The sequence below is a fragment of the Platichthys flesus genome, chromosome 3 (genome assembly GCF_949316205.1).
Source record: "Platichthys flesus chromosome 3, fPlaFle2.1, whole genome shotgun sequence".
NCBI lineage: Eukaryota > Metazoa > Chordata > Actinopteri > Pleuronectiformes > Pleuronectidae > Platichthys > Platichthys flesus.
Window position 1 is genome coordinate 3353090 of NC_084947.1, and position 17657 is coordinate 3370746.

The 17657-nt window shown below is 44.5% G+C and overlaps 2 protein-coding genes across 37 annotated transcripts in view; both read left to right on the forward strand.

The window, feature by feature from the left end:
- Nucleotides 1–274: 274 nt before the first annotated feature.
- si:dkey-13n15.2 (protein transport protein Sec24C) lies at nucleotides 275–9910 on the forward strand. The gene is made up of 21 exons (XM_062385037.1): nucleotides 275–452; nucleotides 978–1580; nucleotides 1712–1770; nucleotides 1844–1897; nucleotides 2192–2303; nucleotides 2573–2700; nucleotides 2785–2920; nucleotides 3418–3527; nucleotides 3774–3886; nucleotides 5274–5465; nucleotides 5570–5666; nucleotides 5871–5972; nucleotides 6109–6276; nucleotides 6704–6800; nucleotides 6880–7028; nucleotides 7469–7607; nucleotides 7817–7938; nucleotides 8215–8394; nucleotides 8491–8688; nucleotides 8997–9086; nucleotides 9258–9910. Exons 2-21 carry the CDS (start codon nucleotides 1025–1027, stop codon nucleotides 9396–9398), a joined length of 2943 nt encoding a protein of 980 aa, XP_062241021.1. The 5' UTR covers nucleotides 275–452; nucleotides 978–1024; the 3' UTR covers nucleotides 9399–9910.
- A 1323-nt stretch (nucleotides 9911–11233) lies between these two features.
- The window catches only part of camk2b1 (calcium/calmodulin-dependent protein kinase (CaM kinase) II beta 1), a 57327-nt gene continuing 50903 nt past the window's right edge, over nucleotides 11234–17657 (forward strand). For 14 of the 36 annotated variants that reach the window (XM_062381416.1, XM_062381425.1, XM_062381419.1 and 11 more), the window contains exons 1-2: nucleotides 11236–11515; nucleotides 15520–15614. In XM_062381416.1, coding sequence (XP_062237400.1) covers nucleotides 11454–11515; nucleotides 15520–15614 — 157 coding nt within the window. In that variant the 5' untranslated portion in view covers nucleotides 11236–11453. Of the gene's footprint in view, nucleotides 11516–15519; nucleotides 15615–17657 lie in introns of all 36 variants that reach the window. The other 22 variants (XM_062381388.1, XM_062381423.1, XM_062381396.1 and 19 more) reach the window with 3 other exon arrangements.

Here is a 17657-nt window from a genome sequence, read left to right on the forward strand (position 1 = left end):
ATTAACTTTTTACCATTAAAAACTATAAATGAGAGTACAGAATAATCAACAAAGTTTGTATATTTTGATAAATGTGTGCATTACTCTGGTATCATATCTAATCTAGTGCGCATGCGCTCATTAAGAAAGAAACTCGGCCTTGTCTGCAGCCAGGTCCCTCTATAGTTTCGATGCTTTTATCTTGTAGCGTCAACTTCCGGTTCTCGTAGAAAGGGCAGTGCCGCGTGCTTTTACTTTGACAGGCAGAGCGGAACCCGCTTGTCGTGACTCTCGCTAGCATGATGCTAACTAGCGTTGTGTCATGGATGACAGCGACTGAACCTGCGGCTTCAAACCAGCGGTCAGTTCCCATCACGGTTTGGATGTAACGCAAAGAAAAGGACGCGGTGACAGCGCGGAGATGGAGACGATCACGTGCCGCAAAAACCCACAGTTTACGTTAATGCGCAAAGGTAACGAGGCTCATCTCTTACTCCTCCGCCGTGTTTTCTTTCAGATTCATTCATTATTAACGCAGCCAGGCCCATTCAGTGTAAACACAAGGGTTCACAACCACGGGTTTTAAAGATGGACACATGACAGCTAACCTAAAGTGAAACCAAAGCGTCTCGATCGCCACCTGGTGGTCGGCTGCAGCACAGCTCATCTATCAGCCCCAACTTCAATGTGGAGATTTGTCGTCCATCTTTATAAACAGTCTATAGCTTAAATGAGCAAGTCCAAAATGATCAGTTAAGCTAATAAGCAGGGGTGAGGTGATTGTAGAGGATTTGATTTTATATGATGTGTCTTTCTCAGGTTGTTAAAGTAACCTGTTGTCGGTGAGATGGAGCTAACTGCGAAAGTCACAAGATAAAACGTTCTCAAAGATGGAGCCCAGCTAAAAGATGCTTCTGGTGTTTTTATTGTTTGTTTGTAGGTAGATAAGATATCTGAAGGAACCACTTTTATTTTGAAATATGATGTTCCTTTGCTAGGTCCCGCCCTAGAGGAGAAACACACCTATCCGTGATGGTTATGGACGATGATGGATGCCCTCTCAGCCAATCAGAGCCGGACACCCAGTCACCAGTGGGCGGGGCCGAACGGCTGGTCCCCAGCTTCACCTCCAGGACCCCTCTGCAACCCTCTGCCAAGCTTTCAGCATCTCAGCCTGGGCTCGCCCTCTGACCAGCGGCCCGGCCTCAGAAACCACAGTCAGGTCTTCACTGAGGATGCTGAGCTGAGTTCGCAGCCTTTCATCCCCAATGCTCACGTCTCTCACGTGGATCCAGCTGTGAGCCACGAGAGACACGTACCTCCGTGTTCTCTGCCTCTTGTGATCAACGGGACGCCAGCGTACCCCCCCCACAGCCCGTACCAACCTATAACCGCCCCCTTCCATCCTCCATACTCCCACCACGTCTCTCTCAATGGACATCAGGCACTTCAATCCCCCATCAGCCCTCCATTATTCGGACAATGTGCGTTTGAGAAGAACGTGGAGTCTCCTGTCGGTGCTGGATACCTCCAAACCTCCGCCTCGCCCGGCTCCCCCTTCCAACAGCAGCCTCACTGGGCTCCTCCATCACAATCTAGAGGTGCCTATTTTTCTTTCATGGAAGTCCTGGAGGCTAAATGACACTAGCCCACTTTTTCAATGAATCACTCAAGTCTGAAGGTTTCCTCCATCTCTGTCCTCCATGGTCTGACTCCTCTGTTTCCTCCTCAGGAAACACGAAGGAGTTTGTCCCCAGTGCGGCCGTGCAGGACGGGAACGTCACTCCACAGGTGAGGACAATACAGCGAATCAGAAGTGAGATGCAAAGTTTAGAGAATGACTCTTTCTATTTCCCCTCTGCAGTCTCCTAACTCCGAGTCCCGCTATGGCCTCGACCCAGAGCTCCTGCCCAACGCTGTAAGTTCTTTCTGGCCTTCACAGTAAGAGTGTGGGAGGTAAAGGGTTCAGTCCTTTTATAAGTACAGCTGACATTTTTTAGAAAGAAGTACATGTGAGATACAAATCCAAAATTGGCTATTATATGTAATAAATTCATACTCAATATATTTGTTTTTATTCTTGTATTCTTTGTTTATTTATATGTTTATTGTTAAACTGTAAAATATCACGCCTCAGTTTAATTTCTTTGTCATAATGGTTTAATAAATGCATCTTGGAAATCATTGAAGTATTTACTTCCCTGTGTTCCAGGTGAAGGTGATTGCAGAGGACCGGGCAGAGTGGGGGGGAAAGGTCTTTGTCTCAGAGCCTTTCTCCCAACTTCCTCCTCTGGCAACTACTTCCTGTATCGTAGAAGACCGAGGTGACAACGCACACAGTCTGTGTCTGTGTCTGTGTCTGTGTCTGTGTCTGTGTCTGTGTCTGTGTCTGTGTCTGTTTCTGTGTCTCATCTGGCTCAATGGGTCCACGTATCATTCTGAGCATCAACAGTACTTGAAGCACATGTTATGGCCGACATAGTCCACAACTTGCACAATGACTGTTTTCAAACACCATGCAACTTTATGAATAAACTTGTTTAAGTAACATATAAGTTATGTTGTGTTATGTCCTTTTTGACCTTGTCTCTAGGTAACACAAGTCCTTTTGCCATCCGCTCCCTCTCATACTGTGTGCCCTGCGAGGGTCAGACCGCCCTGCTCAGTCGCCTGCCACTGGGAGCTCTGGTCACTCCTCTCTCAAAACAAAATGCTGGGGAGGTCAGTTTTTTTATTTTTTTATCTATTTAACAACAGAGTGAGGATATAAATATGTGTAACTTGTGTGTTTCCTGTCGTCTCCAGGAGCCCGTCCCGCTTTGTAAAGAGTCAGAGTGTGTTTCGGGCTGTAGCTGCTGCGGAGCCTCCATGTGCCCGGCAATGGGTTGGCAGGACTGTGGTCAGAGATTTTATTGCCCCTTCTGTGGTAAACTCAGTGAAGGTAAGACGAAGATCAGGTCAGGAGCACGGCACCTTCACCGCTAGGGTGGGCAAATTCCGGGAATATTAAAAGTTGGAAACTTTCCATGGAAATTAACGGGAATATACGTGAATTTACTGGAATTAACGGGACATTTTGTGGGCAATTTATACTAACTCTATTTACCTTGTCATATACAGACATAAATATAGACATTTTGTTTTGAGCCCTGAGGAAACTTTGGGCACTCGACTATATGCTTCTGGATTCTGGATCTGTGTCATTCTTAACATAGGTTAACAATCCGTTTTTTTTGCTCAGCGTTTAATTTGCGTATATATATTTTTTTCAAAATTCCCCAAATTCCAGAGCTGAATATTCCCATGGAAAGTTTCCGGAAATTTACCGGAGAATGTCCGCCCCTTTGCAACCCTATTCTCCGCACCTTCATCGGGTCGAGCGGCTGCACTTGTTGCTTCCTTTTTAATCGGGTTCTTCTCTCCTGTCCTGTGCGTCAGTGCCGTGGCAACACTACCAGCCCACCAAGGGAGTGGAGGGGGCTCGGGTGGACAAAGACAAGAGGCCTGAACTCAGCCTGGGCTCATACGAGATCCTACACTCTCAGAAGGTTTGTTCCACCTTCTCTGATTGTCAGCTTTGTTTCAATATCACCAGCTAATGAAGATGGACTTCAAACATACAGCTGAGTCCACGGAACCAACCACACAACCAATTTCCTCCAAACGTTACACTACACTTCCATTGGCCCTGAACAACAAACATGAGAAGTGTGAAGCTGATTCGATGAAGGGATCTTGAGATATGAGCTCCATAGTCAGACTGGATTAAATAATAAGTTCTATTTTGATTTCAGGGTGAACCTGCTGCACTGCTGCTCGCCATAGACGTGTCTGCCTCAGCGCTGAGAGGAGGACATTTGGAGTTTGTAACACAACAAATCCACTCACTGCTTACCTCACTGAACAGGTACAACACACTCCCAATACTGTAGGTGCACACACACACACACATACTCATAAATGAAGGGGAGGCTGGCATGTCTGCTCAGTAACATCAACTCACACAGACACACACTCTCTTGCATTCACTTGAATCTCTTACCTGGACACTTTTCTGACTACTCCTTATCCAAACCTTAAATAGTATCTTATATACATATATAATCTCATACCTTGTGAGGACTAGTTACACACGAACACACACACACACATACACAAACATACACACACACTGCAAATGTTCCAAGACAAATGAGAAATTGGAAAACACAAGTTCGATTGTGTACTTGATGACAACGTGACATGGATCAGAATGAGACTGGAGGATATCATACATTGTTTATTGTTTCTTAGCAGTTAATGTATAAAAGCAGCACAGTTGAAGGGCTTCAGATGATTCTGGCTCCCTGGAGAGTTTAAATGGCAGAATCTTCAGTTAAAGACGGACCCTTCCTCCTGATCCGCTTCTTCCTTAGGCCATGTACACAAAGACAAACATGTCAGACAGGCGATATCAGCTGCAGTGACTGCGTTGCACCTCTGAGTGTAGGATGATATGAACATGTATGAGTTGCATGTGAGCATAGTGCACAGTACATACATAATTGAAGATCTGAGAGTGGAGCAGCCTCTCAATGTCTGCTTGATAGAAATATTTTTCCCGCTCCTCCATTGACATCGACCTCCACTGTGGACACACAACAACACAAACACAAGCATAAGTACACAAATATCCACGTGAACAGCTGGAGGTTCTGCAATGAAACCACCGACAGAGTATTTGTGCTGGAGGAAGTGCAACAGTTACTGTTAAGATTTCAAGAATGATAGTTTTTAGCGGTGTTGTCTTCGACAGCGCTCACAGACAGAAAGCGTTTAACTCTTTTATCAAACTGTGGTGACGTTTGCGTGACAGTTTCAAACACACAGGCAAACACACCTACTGTCTGTCCAATGACTCTGTTGACAGCCGCGCAGCTCGGGTCGTTGAGCTGTAGCACGACCTTTGACCTTTGGCCTCTGAAAAACAATAGACCTGTCCCTTTAGACACAATCAGGCAAAAACATTAGATGACAGAAGAAGTAGTTTTGAAGATACAACCATCACAGCTGTGTGTTTGTTTTGCAGTTTTCTGTCTGGGCAGTGAGCCCCCAGCTGTTGCTGTGACCCTGAACTCACTCACCACACACACACACACACACACACACACACACACACACACACACACACACACACACACATACACACATACACACACACTGCACAGTAGCACCATTATGAGGAAGTTGAAGATGCAAGGTGAACAGGCTCCAGATCCAGGGACCTTTCTAAAAGTTTGGTCTTGTTTGTGTAGTGAGGACAGTGACGCCTTGTCGGACGTCCGCGTCGGCCTCATGACGTACGACAGCAGGATCCACCTCTACAACCTCAGCCCCGCCCTGTCCTGCCCACACATGCTGGTCATCATGGAGACAGAGGACCTGCAGCTTCCCGTGACCGACGGGCTTCTGGTGTCCCTCAAAGACTGTATACACAGCATCGACAGGTGATTGGCTGTTGACTGAACATGTGACTCTCCTTGGTCCGGTTTGACATTAGGTGATGAAAACTTCCTGCAGTTTCATCCTCTGTGTGTGTGTCTGTGCACAGTGTGTTGCAGCTTATTCCTCAGTTCAGTGCAGAGTGCGATGACTCCAGTGGAGTTCCCATGGAGCTGCCCGTCAAGGCGGGACTTGCCATACTGCAGGTCGGTCATCACCTCACAAACTTTAATCAGATCTCTAGTTATTGGATGTTTGATTTCTCAAAGGAGACATATTTGCTCATATGTCTCCTTAATCTCCATTATTTTACGACCTGTCAATGATTTGATAGAAACAGGTTCAATTCTAATTAAACATTTTAATTTAGTCCATGTAGTGGATTCAGAACTTCTTTGATTCTCTGTTAGGCTCTGAGTTCTCCTGGCAAGCTGCTGATCTTCCACACGGCCTCTCTGATAGAGATGGGACACAGCTCGTCCTCAGGGTTCTTTGGCTCCAACAAACCAAAGGTGCATACAACACACACACCTACAGTATGAGGTATAATGTTTATATATAAGTAAAAAGGGAGGACATGACTGCTTCCCCAAAGTGAAGCCAAAGCCTCTCTTTCATCTTAATTCCCTTCTCGTTGGTTTTTCTCAGTCCATCTTTCAGCCGTCAGAGCCGGCCGTCTCATTGGCCAAGGAGTGTGTCCGTCAGGGCTGCGGCGTTCACCTGTTCGTCCTCTCCCAGCAAGACGTGGGCGGGGCCTGGCCAGGGCACATTCCATATCTCAGCGGGGGAGCTCTGCACACGTACAGCCACCTCCAGGTAGATCAGCATCTCCTCAGGTTTAACTGGGATTCACTATTCTGCCAAATGTGGGATGAGAAGATTGATTCCTAACCCTAATATCAGACTGCTGAATTTGAGACTACAGCTAGTTAGCCTAGCTACCGAATCAACTTGAGAGGTGCTAGTAGTTTGGTTTTATTATCATTGCACAGCACCTATCTTCATGTCCTAAACTAATCTAAGATAACCAGTTGCTCTTAATCCAAGTTCTGGCAAAGAAGTGAATAAGCATATATCCTAAAATAATTCCACTATATTCCTTTTAAGTACAAATAAATACTGGCTCGAGCTTCACAAATATCCTCCACTGCTTATTACATGATGGAATCAACGCACAGTCCTCCTGGCGTCACTTTGAATGTGGATGACGTGTTTGTGTTTATTTGTTTACTTTTCACCACAGGGAGAATTGGACAGAGAGCGTTTCACCTCGGATCTGAAGAGGACTGCAGAGACGCACACCGGCTACAAGGCGGAGCTCAGGATTTTCGTCAGCAAAGGTGAGAGAGATTTGTTTGTTTGTTTGTATCCAAGATTACAAACAAAACAAAAAAACACCATTTGTCCCCGTCCCACCAGATTTACGTGTGTCCGGCTGTTATGGGCTGTTTCTCCCTGGACCTGCCCCGAGCCAGGTGGTCATGGCAAGTCTCGACCAGTGGACCACGCTGGCTGTGGAGCTCTCCCACACCAGAGGTCTGGATGAGAAGAGAGGTGTAGCCATACAGGTGGGCGAATGTTCATGTTCATCAGAAATCAGTCACTTATTATTTAATCTCAGTCTGAAGTTATTAAAAAAGTTATTAAGTTATTAAAAAACAGAGTTTATCGCCAATATTCAGCAGGAAACTTTAAAAATATGAAGAATTCTAAACAGAGTTCAGTGGACCTTGTTTTTTCTCTACATGAAAACCATTCAGACACAGAGCCCAATAGAATTAGTCCTCATGTGAGGCTGCAGGGGGCGCTGTTGCTCAGACAAAGTTTCCTAGTGTTGCTTTAATTGCATTAGTAGAGAATTTCCAGAATTTTTTGTTATTGGTCCTTATTAAAAAAACTGAATAATTCACAGACTAAAGCAATCAATCACACAGTTTGAGCTTCCATTCAATTTAAGTCAATCTCTATTTTAAACATAACCCTCCTCTGTCCTCCTCTCGGGTCCCAGACTGTTTTGTCCTACAGCACCAGGACAGGAGACAGAAGGACCAGGGTCCACACTCTGACCCTGCGATGCTCACCTCACCTTCAGGACGCTTTCCGCAACTTCCAGGCCCAAACACTCCTCACCTTCTACTGCAAGAAGAGTAAGGCACCTGCACCGTAGATCAGTAGTAACTCTATTCTATACAAATATAATTTATCATGATATCTGTTCTGAAACACTCTCATTAAATGCATATTCATGTTTTTATCCTGCTTTACTTTGATTCAATATTTGTCCCGTTGAATTTGAAATGTCTGACTTTTTGAATCAACACTGTAGATTAACATGTGGCCTGATGTGTCTGTGCAGTGTACTGTGCAGTGTTAGAGCGCCCTCTACAGGAGCTGAGGGAGGAGCTTCAGACCGAGGTGACGGAAGCTCTGGCATCGTATCGCAAACACTGCTCCTCTGCCTCGGTGTCGACTGGACAGGTGAGGTTTGGATCCTGAGAAAATACACAACAGAGTTTTAATTTCCTGCAGAAGCTTTCCACTTGTATTTTAGGAAACGCCTGAAGGGTTTAAATGCTGTTTCAGTTATTGTAGAGAAAGAAGGAGTTAATTTTCAGATCTACACCTCTAATGTTTTCAAAATCTTAACTTTTAGCATAAAAACAACAATGGCAGAAGATTGTTTAAATCTTTTTCCCTCTGTACTCTTGTGTGTGTGTGTGTGTGTGTGTGTGTGTGTGTGTTTGTGTACTGTAGCTGGTCCTACCTCAGTATCTGCGAGCTCTTCCCGTTTACATCAATAGTCTGAGGAAGAGTGAGGTGCTGCTGCCGGGCCTGAGAAACTCCATCCACCAGCGGCTGCAGCAGCGCTGCCAGGTGCTCGCCATGGACACAAGCGGCACTGTCACTCACTTCTATCCTCTGCTGCTGCCTCTGGTCAGTACGACCAACACAGGAGTTCGTCTTGTTGACAGTGTTGTTGAGTTTAATATGTCAGATTACTTTTAGTTACACTCTCCTTCTCTCCTGCAGCCGCTGTCAGCTGAGGACTCCATCCCTCCGAACCAGGATCAGGCGCTGCGCTGCCGGGCCCTCAGCCTGGAGCCCCGGGGGCTGTACTTGGTCCACGCACCCCTCACTCTGCTGCTCTGGGTGGGCACCCAGGTCCCAGCAAGCACCCTGGTCGAGCTCTTCAACACCAGCTGCTTCTCCGCCCTGTCCTCAGGAGAAGTGAGTGATGGAGCCTAACCCCTGATCTGACGTTGTGTGTCTACGGTACCTGTAGATGATGGATTATTAACCTTCAATTTCCACAAGGAAAGTGTAAAATTTCCAAATAATTCCTTCTAATAAACTGCAACAGCTGAAAGTTCCCAGTCACTAGTTTTCACTAGAATCAGTCACATCAGTAGATGCTGGTTTCTGGTGGTGAGAGGAAACAGCTGGTAAAAGTCACCAATGGACAGTTTTGTGAAGTAAGAGGGAATGTTATTGTTAATCATCAGTTTCTGATTGTGTGTTTGTGTTTCCTCCCTCAGACCAAGCTGCCTGTCCTGGAAAACCCTCTGTCCGTTAGTGTCAGGTCCCTCGTGGACACTCTGAACTCTCTGGTGCCCTGCGCCCGCAAGGTGAGACACTGGACTGCAGCTTTCAACAACAAGCAACCTCTGTGACCTTGAATTACAATTAACAGTGATGATGATGATGATGATGATGATGATGATGATGATGATGATGATGATGATGATGATGATGCCACTGCTTGAAGTCACTGATGGGTTTGTATTGCTCTGCCTCAGCTGAGGGTGGTGAAGCAAGGGGACACCTGCGAGGAGGCTCTGCAGCGCCACCTGGTGGAGGACAAGAGTCCCAACGGAGGAGCGTCCTACGCAGACTTCCTGTACCATCTGCACATCAACTCTGTGCGGATGCTGCAGTGACACACTCAATCACAGGAGGACACATAGACTTATATATTATTTATATATATATTTATTATCACTGCTGTGAAGAGCTGGACAGGAAGCGGTGTCACAGACATATCAGCGTTTATGTTTGAAACATTTTTATTCGACATATTTTTGTTTGTATTTATAATTATGTATAATAAAGTTTAACTGCAAAATATCAAACCTCGGTTACATTTCTTTGTCACGAGGGTTTGATGACAACATTCATAAATATAAATATTTTAAAATATTTTACAGACATGACGTGTGTGACGGTTTCTGTGATGAACACGACCTTCTGAAAATGTCATGATGTTCATTTATTCCAGCGTCTCTACACATCTTGTGTGTGTGTATGTGTGTGTGTGTGTGTGATGCCTACAGTTGCATAAATAAAGGTTAATTGAAACTAGAAATAAGTTTTGAATGTTTTTTTAAATCCAGTGCACTTCAGAAGGGAATTTCTTCCGACAGCAGTTTCCTCAACTTGATGACCACTCAGCCTTGACATCTATGTCAATCAATGGTAATTATATAACTGAATATTTGGCAAACACGGTTCTCATACCGGGAGTTGAACCCTGGCCTTGGTGAAAACCATGAATCCTAACCCCACCTGACCATATGAGACTGCATCAGCCTTCAGTTTGTTATGGATTATGTTTATTTGGGGATATTTTCTTTCATGTTCTCTTATTATAATTTGTTTTCTTTTTTACTTTATGTATTGTTTTATTCCAATGTAAATTGAAATGTACTTTGTAGCCTTGTTTAGTTAAGTGACACAGAAATACACGTTTTATAATCATAATGATGGTAATAAAAATAATAATGATAATAATAATAATAATAATGATATTAATAATAATACATGTCTCTTCACAGCTTTGCCAACCGAGTCTATCGCTGTGAGCTTTGAATTATCAATGTCTTTCTAAAATGAATTGTCAACACGCACCGACCAGCTCTCTCATATTTGCCCCTAATAGGAGAAAAGGCAGCTGGGGGGGTGTGTTCCAGCACGTTACCCGCGCTTTGCCGAGTCCCTGTTTGTCCACCAGGAGGCGCCAGTCAGCGAGGCTCCACACGGTTAGTCAAGTGGGATGAGCTCAGCAGCACAGGACGAGACAAGGGACGATGTATCCGCCTTCAGAACAAAGTACCAGTTTGTCAATGAGTAGTTTTCATTCTGTGGAACCACGTGGAGACCATGTGATCCAGAGTTCAGCCTGAAAGGGGATTTAATATAAAGTTTATTAAATTCAAAATTCAAGGATTCAGGTCATTTGTCACGTGCTCATATTTCTCTCTGTGCACATGTGTAGACAGGCTCTTATAGGATCAGTGTAACATTTAGCCTAGAAGGAAAAGATGTTTAGTTTTGATGTTGTTGTAGTTTACTGGTTTAATTAAGTTTAGTTTAAGTTTGAATCCATTAGTTTGGCTTTATAAAGGGATAGTTCACCCAAATATCATTATCTACTCACCACTTTGCTGATGGCGAGGAGGGGGGGGGGGGGGGTGAAGTATGTGAGTCCGCTGGGATCCAAAAGTGTTTTGTGGACTCAAACACTTCACCCCCCCCCCCCCCACACCAACACACACACACATCTCTCCATCGATAGTTGAACCATCTCTTTAATGTGAAAACTGCGTTTTATTGTGAAAGTCATAGACAGAATTGGCTGTACTGACGTCACGCAGCTTGACTTGCGTTGAAAGCGAGAGAGCTAGAGAGAGAAAGAGAGAGAGAGAGTGTGTGTATGTGTGTGAGAGGGAGAGCTAGAGACACAGTCACCCTCACCCTCCTCGTGCTCTCTCACTCTTCACCACTCAGACCTGCTGATGGGCGGGGCTTCACTCTGAAACACAACCTCCTGTATTCTGGCTTTTCATTTTCCTCTGAGCTCAACCAGAGAGAGAGACAGAGCGAGAGAGAGAGAGAGAGAGAGAGAGAGATACAGAGGGACAGAGAGAGACAGAAAGAGACACAGACAGAGAGAGACAGACACAGAGAGAGAGACAGAGAGAGAGAGAGAGAGAGAAATGGCCGTAACAACCTGCACGCGTTTTACAGACGAGTTTCAGCTGTACGAGGAGCTGGGCAAGTGAGTAACCAGCTGTTGTTGTTGTTGTTTACATGTTTGTTGTGTGTTGCAGAGCTGTTCTGGTGTCGGTAGGAAGTCTGGTGTACAGAGGCAGTGCAGAGCTGAAGCCACTGTGTGGTGAAGAGAGAGAGAGAGAGAGAGAGAGAGAGAGAGAGAGAGAGAGAGAGAGAGAGAGAGAGAGAGAGAGAGAGAGAGAGAGAGAGAGAGAGAGAGAGAGAGAGAGAGAGAGAGTTTGTGTGTGATGCTTTTTCGGGATGACAGCTCTCAAAATACTCTCTCCCTCTCTTCCTCTCTCTCTCTCGCTCTCTCTATCCCTCTTTCCCTCACTCACACACACACACACATACACACACACACACTCTGTCTCTCTCTCCCTCTCTCACTCTCTCTCCCTTCCTCACTCACACACACGCACACACTCTGTCTCTCTCTCTTTCTCACTCACACACACACACACACACACACACACACACACACACTCTCTCTCTCAATCACTCAGAGCTGGGAGTCAATTTAAAGTTACAGAATAAATTGAATTATCATTTTTGATCTTATCATCAAATCTGTAAATAGCTACCAGAGATGCTGCTGTGGTGTCGCAGGAGACAGATTTTTTTTTTTAATTGAACATCTTCAGTCACTGCTCATGATAATATAACTACTGTTCAACTAAACCTCAGACAAACTGGGTTCATTAATCCATTTAAAAGTCCATTTGTCCCATAGGAGATGGATGCAGAGGTCGTCCAGGTCACTGGAGCTTCAGAGCTACTTCATTATTAGTTCAGGGCCTGAGGAGGAGGAGGAGGGGTCCGTTAAGAACCCCCTCCTCATCAGGGGTACAGTGGTTACGCTGTATCTCACTGGTTAATCACTGGTTAATCACTGGTTATTCACTGACAGCTGGATCGGCCCCCTGCTGCTCAGAGAACGAGCTCATCGGGTTTGAATGAGTCATGTGATGTGGTTGAAACGACCTCAGCACCGACACTGTGCCGGCTCTGCCTCCGAATGAAGTCACCGACTCAACATGGCCAGCAGCCGTAGGTCTTATCGTACTCTTTGAACAGGGAGGTGAAGACGCCTCGTCCCCAGCTTCCTGCTTCCCTCCCTCCCATAAGTAATACACATTTTTAGCAGCAAAGTCCAAAATATCCCAAAGCCGGTGAGACGTCACGCTCCAGCTCCAGCTCTTTATTAAAAAGTCAGTTTGTGAATAACGCAGCAGATCGAATGTGGAGGTCTCGCTGGGTTTGGTATAAATCTGAGCTTCTTCACGATACAGTCGAAAGCTGTGTGTGTGTGTGTTTGTGTGTGTGTGTGTGTGTGTCTGCCCTGCACTGCAAAGCATCTTTCTCATTGAGCAGTCTTGTTATTCATGCAGTCCCAGGAAGCTGCAGGAGGGAAGAGCCTCCTCATGATAACTCTACCTTTGCACATCCACTGTCTGAGGAGAGCGAGCTGTTACCTGTGCTCTCGGCTGGTGTCACTTTCTCATCAAGGCTTTTAAACCAGCAGGTCCACCTTAAAAACTAGAGCCAGGTCAACATGGATGTTTGGGGCCTGACTTTTAGGCAATACAAAATGTCTGGTTCCAATATATTGACCAATATATACCGTATATATGCATACAATTTTTATTATTCCTAAAATGTGTGTCAGACTCTTAGGATAAAAACGTGTATTTGAAGTTTGATTTCATTTTACAGTTTAGTTATGACATAATTATGCGGTTGGGAAGGAACTCATTGAACTCATTTAGGTGTGGATCAGGATCCGGGGCCAGATCCAGAATTAGTTTTTCACTTTGAGATTTGTCAGTTTTTTCAGTATTTTCCTCGATTTCCGAAAGAACAATTAATGGAACTTGATGAAAACAAATTCTGCCATGTTTAGAGGACAGATATTTATCAGTGTGGATCTAGTGAACATCTCTTTATCAGACAGACTTTATTAAAATCACCTCAGCAGCTGAAGTAAACACTCGTCTTTTAAAATGTCTTTAAATCCCCTCTGCCACGAGAATTCAAATTTTTTTATATCCAGCCTCCCATGATTTACCTGAGAATGAACATTTGTCCACATCATAGTTTTAATGAGATCATCATTTGAATTCCACATAATAAATCCTATTACAAATATGCAGTGACTCATTTCTAAGAACATTAATATGAACAGTCACAGCTTTGAATGTCACAGTTACTCACAAGTCAGTTTCTGTCACAACAGCTCAGTCGCTATTAAGAGTTATTAAAACCACGGTTCCTCCTTTTATGTTTATGAAATCACTCCTTGTGTCATTTACACTTCAGAGTTTAAAGTTTAAATGTTCGTCAGCCTCCTGCATCACGTGACACTGCAACAGAACACCAGACGTGTCCACTTACAAAACCCTGGACTGTCCGAGGCACCTTTTAGTTTTTCCTTTTCATTTGAATCTCTCCACGTTCACTGTCCGGGTTTCAAACCAGACTTTTTAATTCATGACCCGTCACCTTATTTAACTTAGAATGTGCGTTAAAGCATATTTAGCTCCAGCGATAGAGACTCACCTCACAGTGTGTGAACTCTCCAGGCACAGCTGTGGAGTTTGGTGTCGGTAACATTTGTGTTTGTTTGTGTGCATGTGTGGCTGCTGTCGCCCATTAAGCACTTATACACACAATCAGAATCAGAAAGTATTTTTTGCCAAGTAGGTTTACACCTACAAGGAATTTGCTCTGGTTATTGGTGCATAAAATGAACATAGAAACATAAAAACATAAAACACAACACACATAAAAAAAGCAATAAAAAGAAACAATATATATTTACTCACTATTTACTTCTTATTTACTCCCTTTTTCTAATATTTATACAAAGTAACATTTATTTAGACAAACATATCTAAATAAAATATATATATAATAGATAAAAGATATAAAAAGTGAAGTAAAAAGTGAAATGCTAGATGCAAGACAGTGAACAGTGTCAGATTGCGATATGCAATGTAATGCAGTATAATATAATATAATGTGTTAAGAGTCAGGTGGGGGTCCCGGGCCTTGTTGATAAGGCCAACTGCAGCCAGGAAGAAGCTGGTCTTGGGGCGGACACAACTCTGGCTTTTCTGGTTGTTGTTGATCCTGAGATTTCAAACCCACCTCAGCTCCCTGTGGGTTGTGTCAGTGCTGAACTTCACTGGGACCTCTACTGGTTTTTTTCTGTCTGCACATTAACATTTCTCTGCGGCCTGTTAAATGTGGGAATGTCGTGCCTCGTCGTTCTGTGTGGAACCTGGAATAGTTGGACCTTGTTGTTCCTCTGTGCCGGCAGCGGGATGTTGTGTCACTTCTCTGATTCTCCAGCGTCCTTGTACCTAAAATCACACTCAGAGAAAAAGGCAGCGGGACCCGGGATCCTCTCAGAAACGCCACCGCAGAGGAATCTCTGAGTTAAGGCGGCTTCAGTCTGAGGTCAGCTGGTTTTGTAACTCCCACCTTTGACCCTGACCTTGTTGGTTGTCAGTAAAAGTCTCGGTGTGGAGGCAGACCAGTGGCACCAGTCGACCTTTCACCGTCAGCCCTGTCAGTAGCACTGGGGCAGATCTATGGTCACAGGAGAACCAGCAGATATCATGTCATCCAGGACATTGGGCCTTGTTTTTGAGCGTACGGCCGTTTTACTAATGCTGCGTTTGTGTAGGAGCTCATTTTACACGGCTCGCCTCACACGCCACACACGTGTGCATGTTAAAATGCGCTGACTGTGCGTGGAAGACCTCCTGGGAGCCTATTAGGCAGACAAACCGTGGCAGCGTAGTCTTTTAATAAAGCCTGTTACAGTTCATATGTGAGAAAGTGACACTGGGTCTCATTCTGCGCTGGGACCAGAAAAAACCGCTTCCTGTGCAGAAAATGTGATGCTGAAGACACATTTCTCTTAAACGATGATGAACAACTTCATGAGAGGAACACCACCTCATCACTAACACTCCAAACCAATGTCCTTTCTGTGTTTTCCAGGGGAGCCTTCTCGGTGGTGCGCAGATGTGTGAAGCTGTGCACAGGACAGGAGAATGCCGCCAAAATAATCAACACCAAAAAGTTATCAGCCAGAGGTAAGAACATCCACGTTCCAGGATCTGTCACCACACACGCTGCTCATCACGCTCTGGAGACAGAGGCTGGAGGCGCTGTGGGTCCCATTCCTTCACATCTGGTACAAATTATCCCTTGAACTCTACGATGAACTGATTAGGTTTTGGAGGTCGAAGGCCAAGGTCACTGTGACCTCACGGAGCACATAGTTTTCCTTTTGAACACGATATGTCCTGAATGCTTTGAGGGAATCCTTTCACATAGGTCACACATGTTCACTTGGACTCAAGGATTAATTGATTTGATTTTGGTAACCAAAAGTCAAGGTCACTCTGACCTTTTAAAAAAAGTTTTTGGTCATGTGAACGCATCATTTCACAAACAACTGGAGGAAATTTCCTCAAATTTGGCACAAATGTTAACTCGGCCTGGAAGATGAATTCATAAGATTATGGTGGTCAAAGGTCAAAGGTCACGGTCGCCTCATAAAACATGTTTCTAGCCTCTCGAAGAGGATGCCTCAAGAAGACCTTACGGGGATTTTCACAAAAGTTTAACCAGTGGACTCAAAGATTAACTGATAAGATTTCAAAGGTCAAAGGTCAAAGGTCACCGTGACCTCATGAGGCTGGAAAGAAAGGTTTGTAAAAACGTTGTACACGTTGGTGGAGACATACACCTGCAGGACAGTTGTTCTAGTTCCATTTGCCCCCGGTGATTTGCAAAATCGGGCCTCAAACTTAAAAAATATATAGCTGCTTTTCTCTGCTGTGGAACAAGAGTGAGAACTAATAGAACAACGTGTAACTGGACCAGAATGAGTCATTCCTTCATGGTGTCTCTGTCCCAGTGGTCACCTCCCCATCTGCAGTGTAGACGGTTATATAAGTGATATCTAACAGCAGCTCCCTCTCAGATGGTGCTGCGTAGGACACTTTTATCTTTTTAGAGAAAAGTTCACCTCTGTTCAACCCCTTTCCACCGGTCAAGGAACCCACTGACATCTGGCTGTTACCCACAATGTAAATGACAACATTTGACAAACATTCTGTGGCCCCCGGACCCCGGGTGATTTTCCTCTCTGGCCCACTTGCTGTGGAAGTTGAATAGCTGTACTTAAACAGTTAAAGGCTGAATGTCGGGGCCACAGACTCGGGTCAGTCCAGCACCAGCATGGTCACTCTTAACTCCACCACTTGCTCAGTGTAAATCTCCTGCTGCCTCGTAACTGGAGACCCACTGCCGGGGGGGGCCCTGCCAGGTGGCACCACACTGACACACACACTCACACACACACACACACACGCATGGCCACTGCTGGTGTGTGTGGAAATGTTGAGTGTGGTGAAACAGGCATTTTAACAGGCGTCATCTGAACGTCTTGTTACATCTGATTGTCTCTCAGAGAGTTTGTCTCAATTAGGAGCTCAGGACTAGTTAGTGTCTTGAGTCAAAAGTTTTTTACTAAAGAACTAGAATATAATTCAGTGGAGCACAAACCTCTTAAATTCAATAAAGATGCAAATTCCACACACGTACAGATAGCAGTCCTCTTCATATACCAGATTTTTAAAAAACATCCTTGAATCATTGGGGAAAACTTCTCAATCTCGCAATGTTAAAGAAACTTCTCTTCCTGGATCCAAACCCAAGGTTAATGGGCTCTTCTCCTTCATCCCAGTGTTTACTTACAATAATTTAGGCTGATGAAGCTGAGAAGGCCGAGAGGATTCACTGATTCCATTTAGGACAATGTGCAGATTCTATTTCCTCTCAACCGATGGATTTTTGAAAAGACTTCTGAGTCTGTGTGATCTTCTCTTCTTCAGAGCGCAGACACTTGGAAACAGTGAAGTGCCGATGAATAAATTAGATGATGTTGTGATGCAGTCTTGGCTTTAAGTTTCAGCTCAGCCTTTCCAGATAAGTGAGACATTAGATGACTATTGCATCTGTAAGAAAATCAAAAAAACAAATTTGTTTTCAAGGTTTTTAAACCACCAAGAAGTTTTTATATGATTCCTCAAATTGATTTGTTGACGTGGCATTTTCAGTTTTAACTT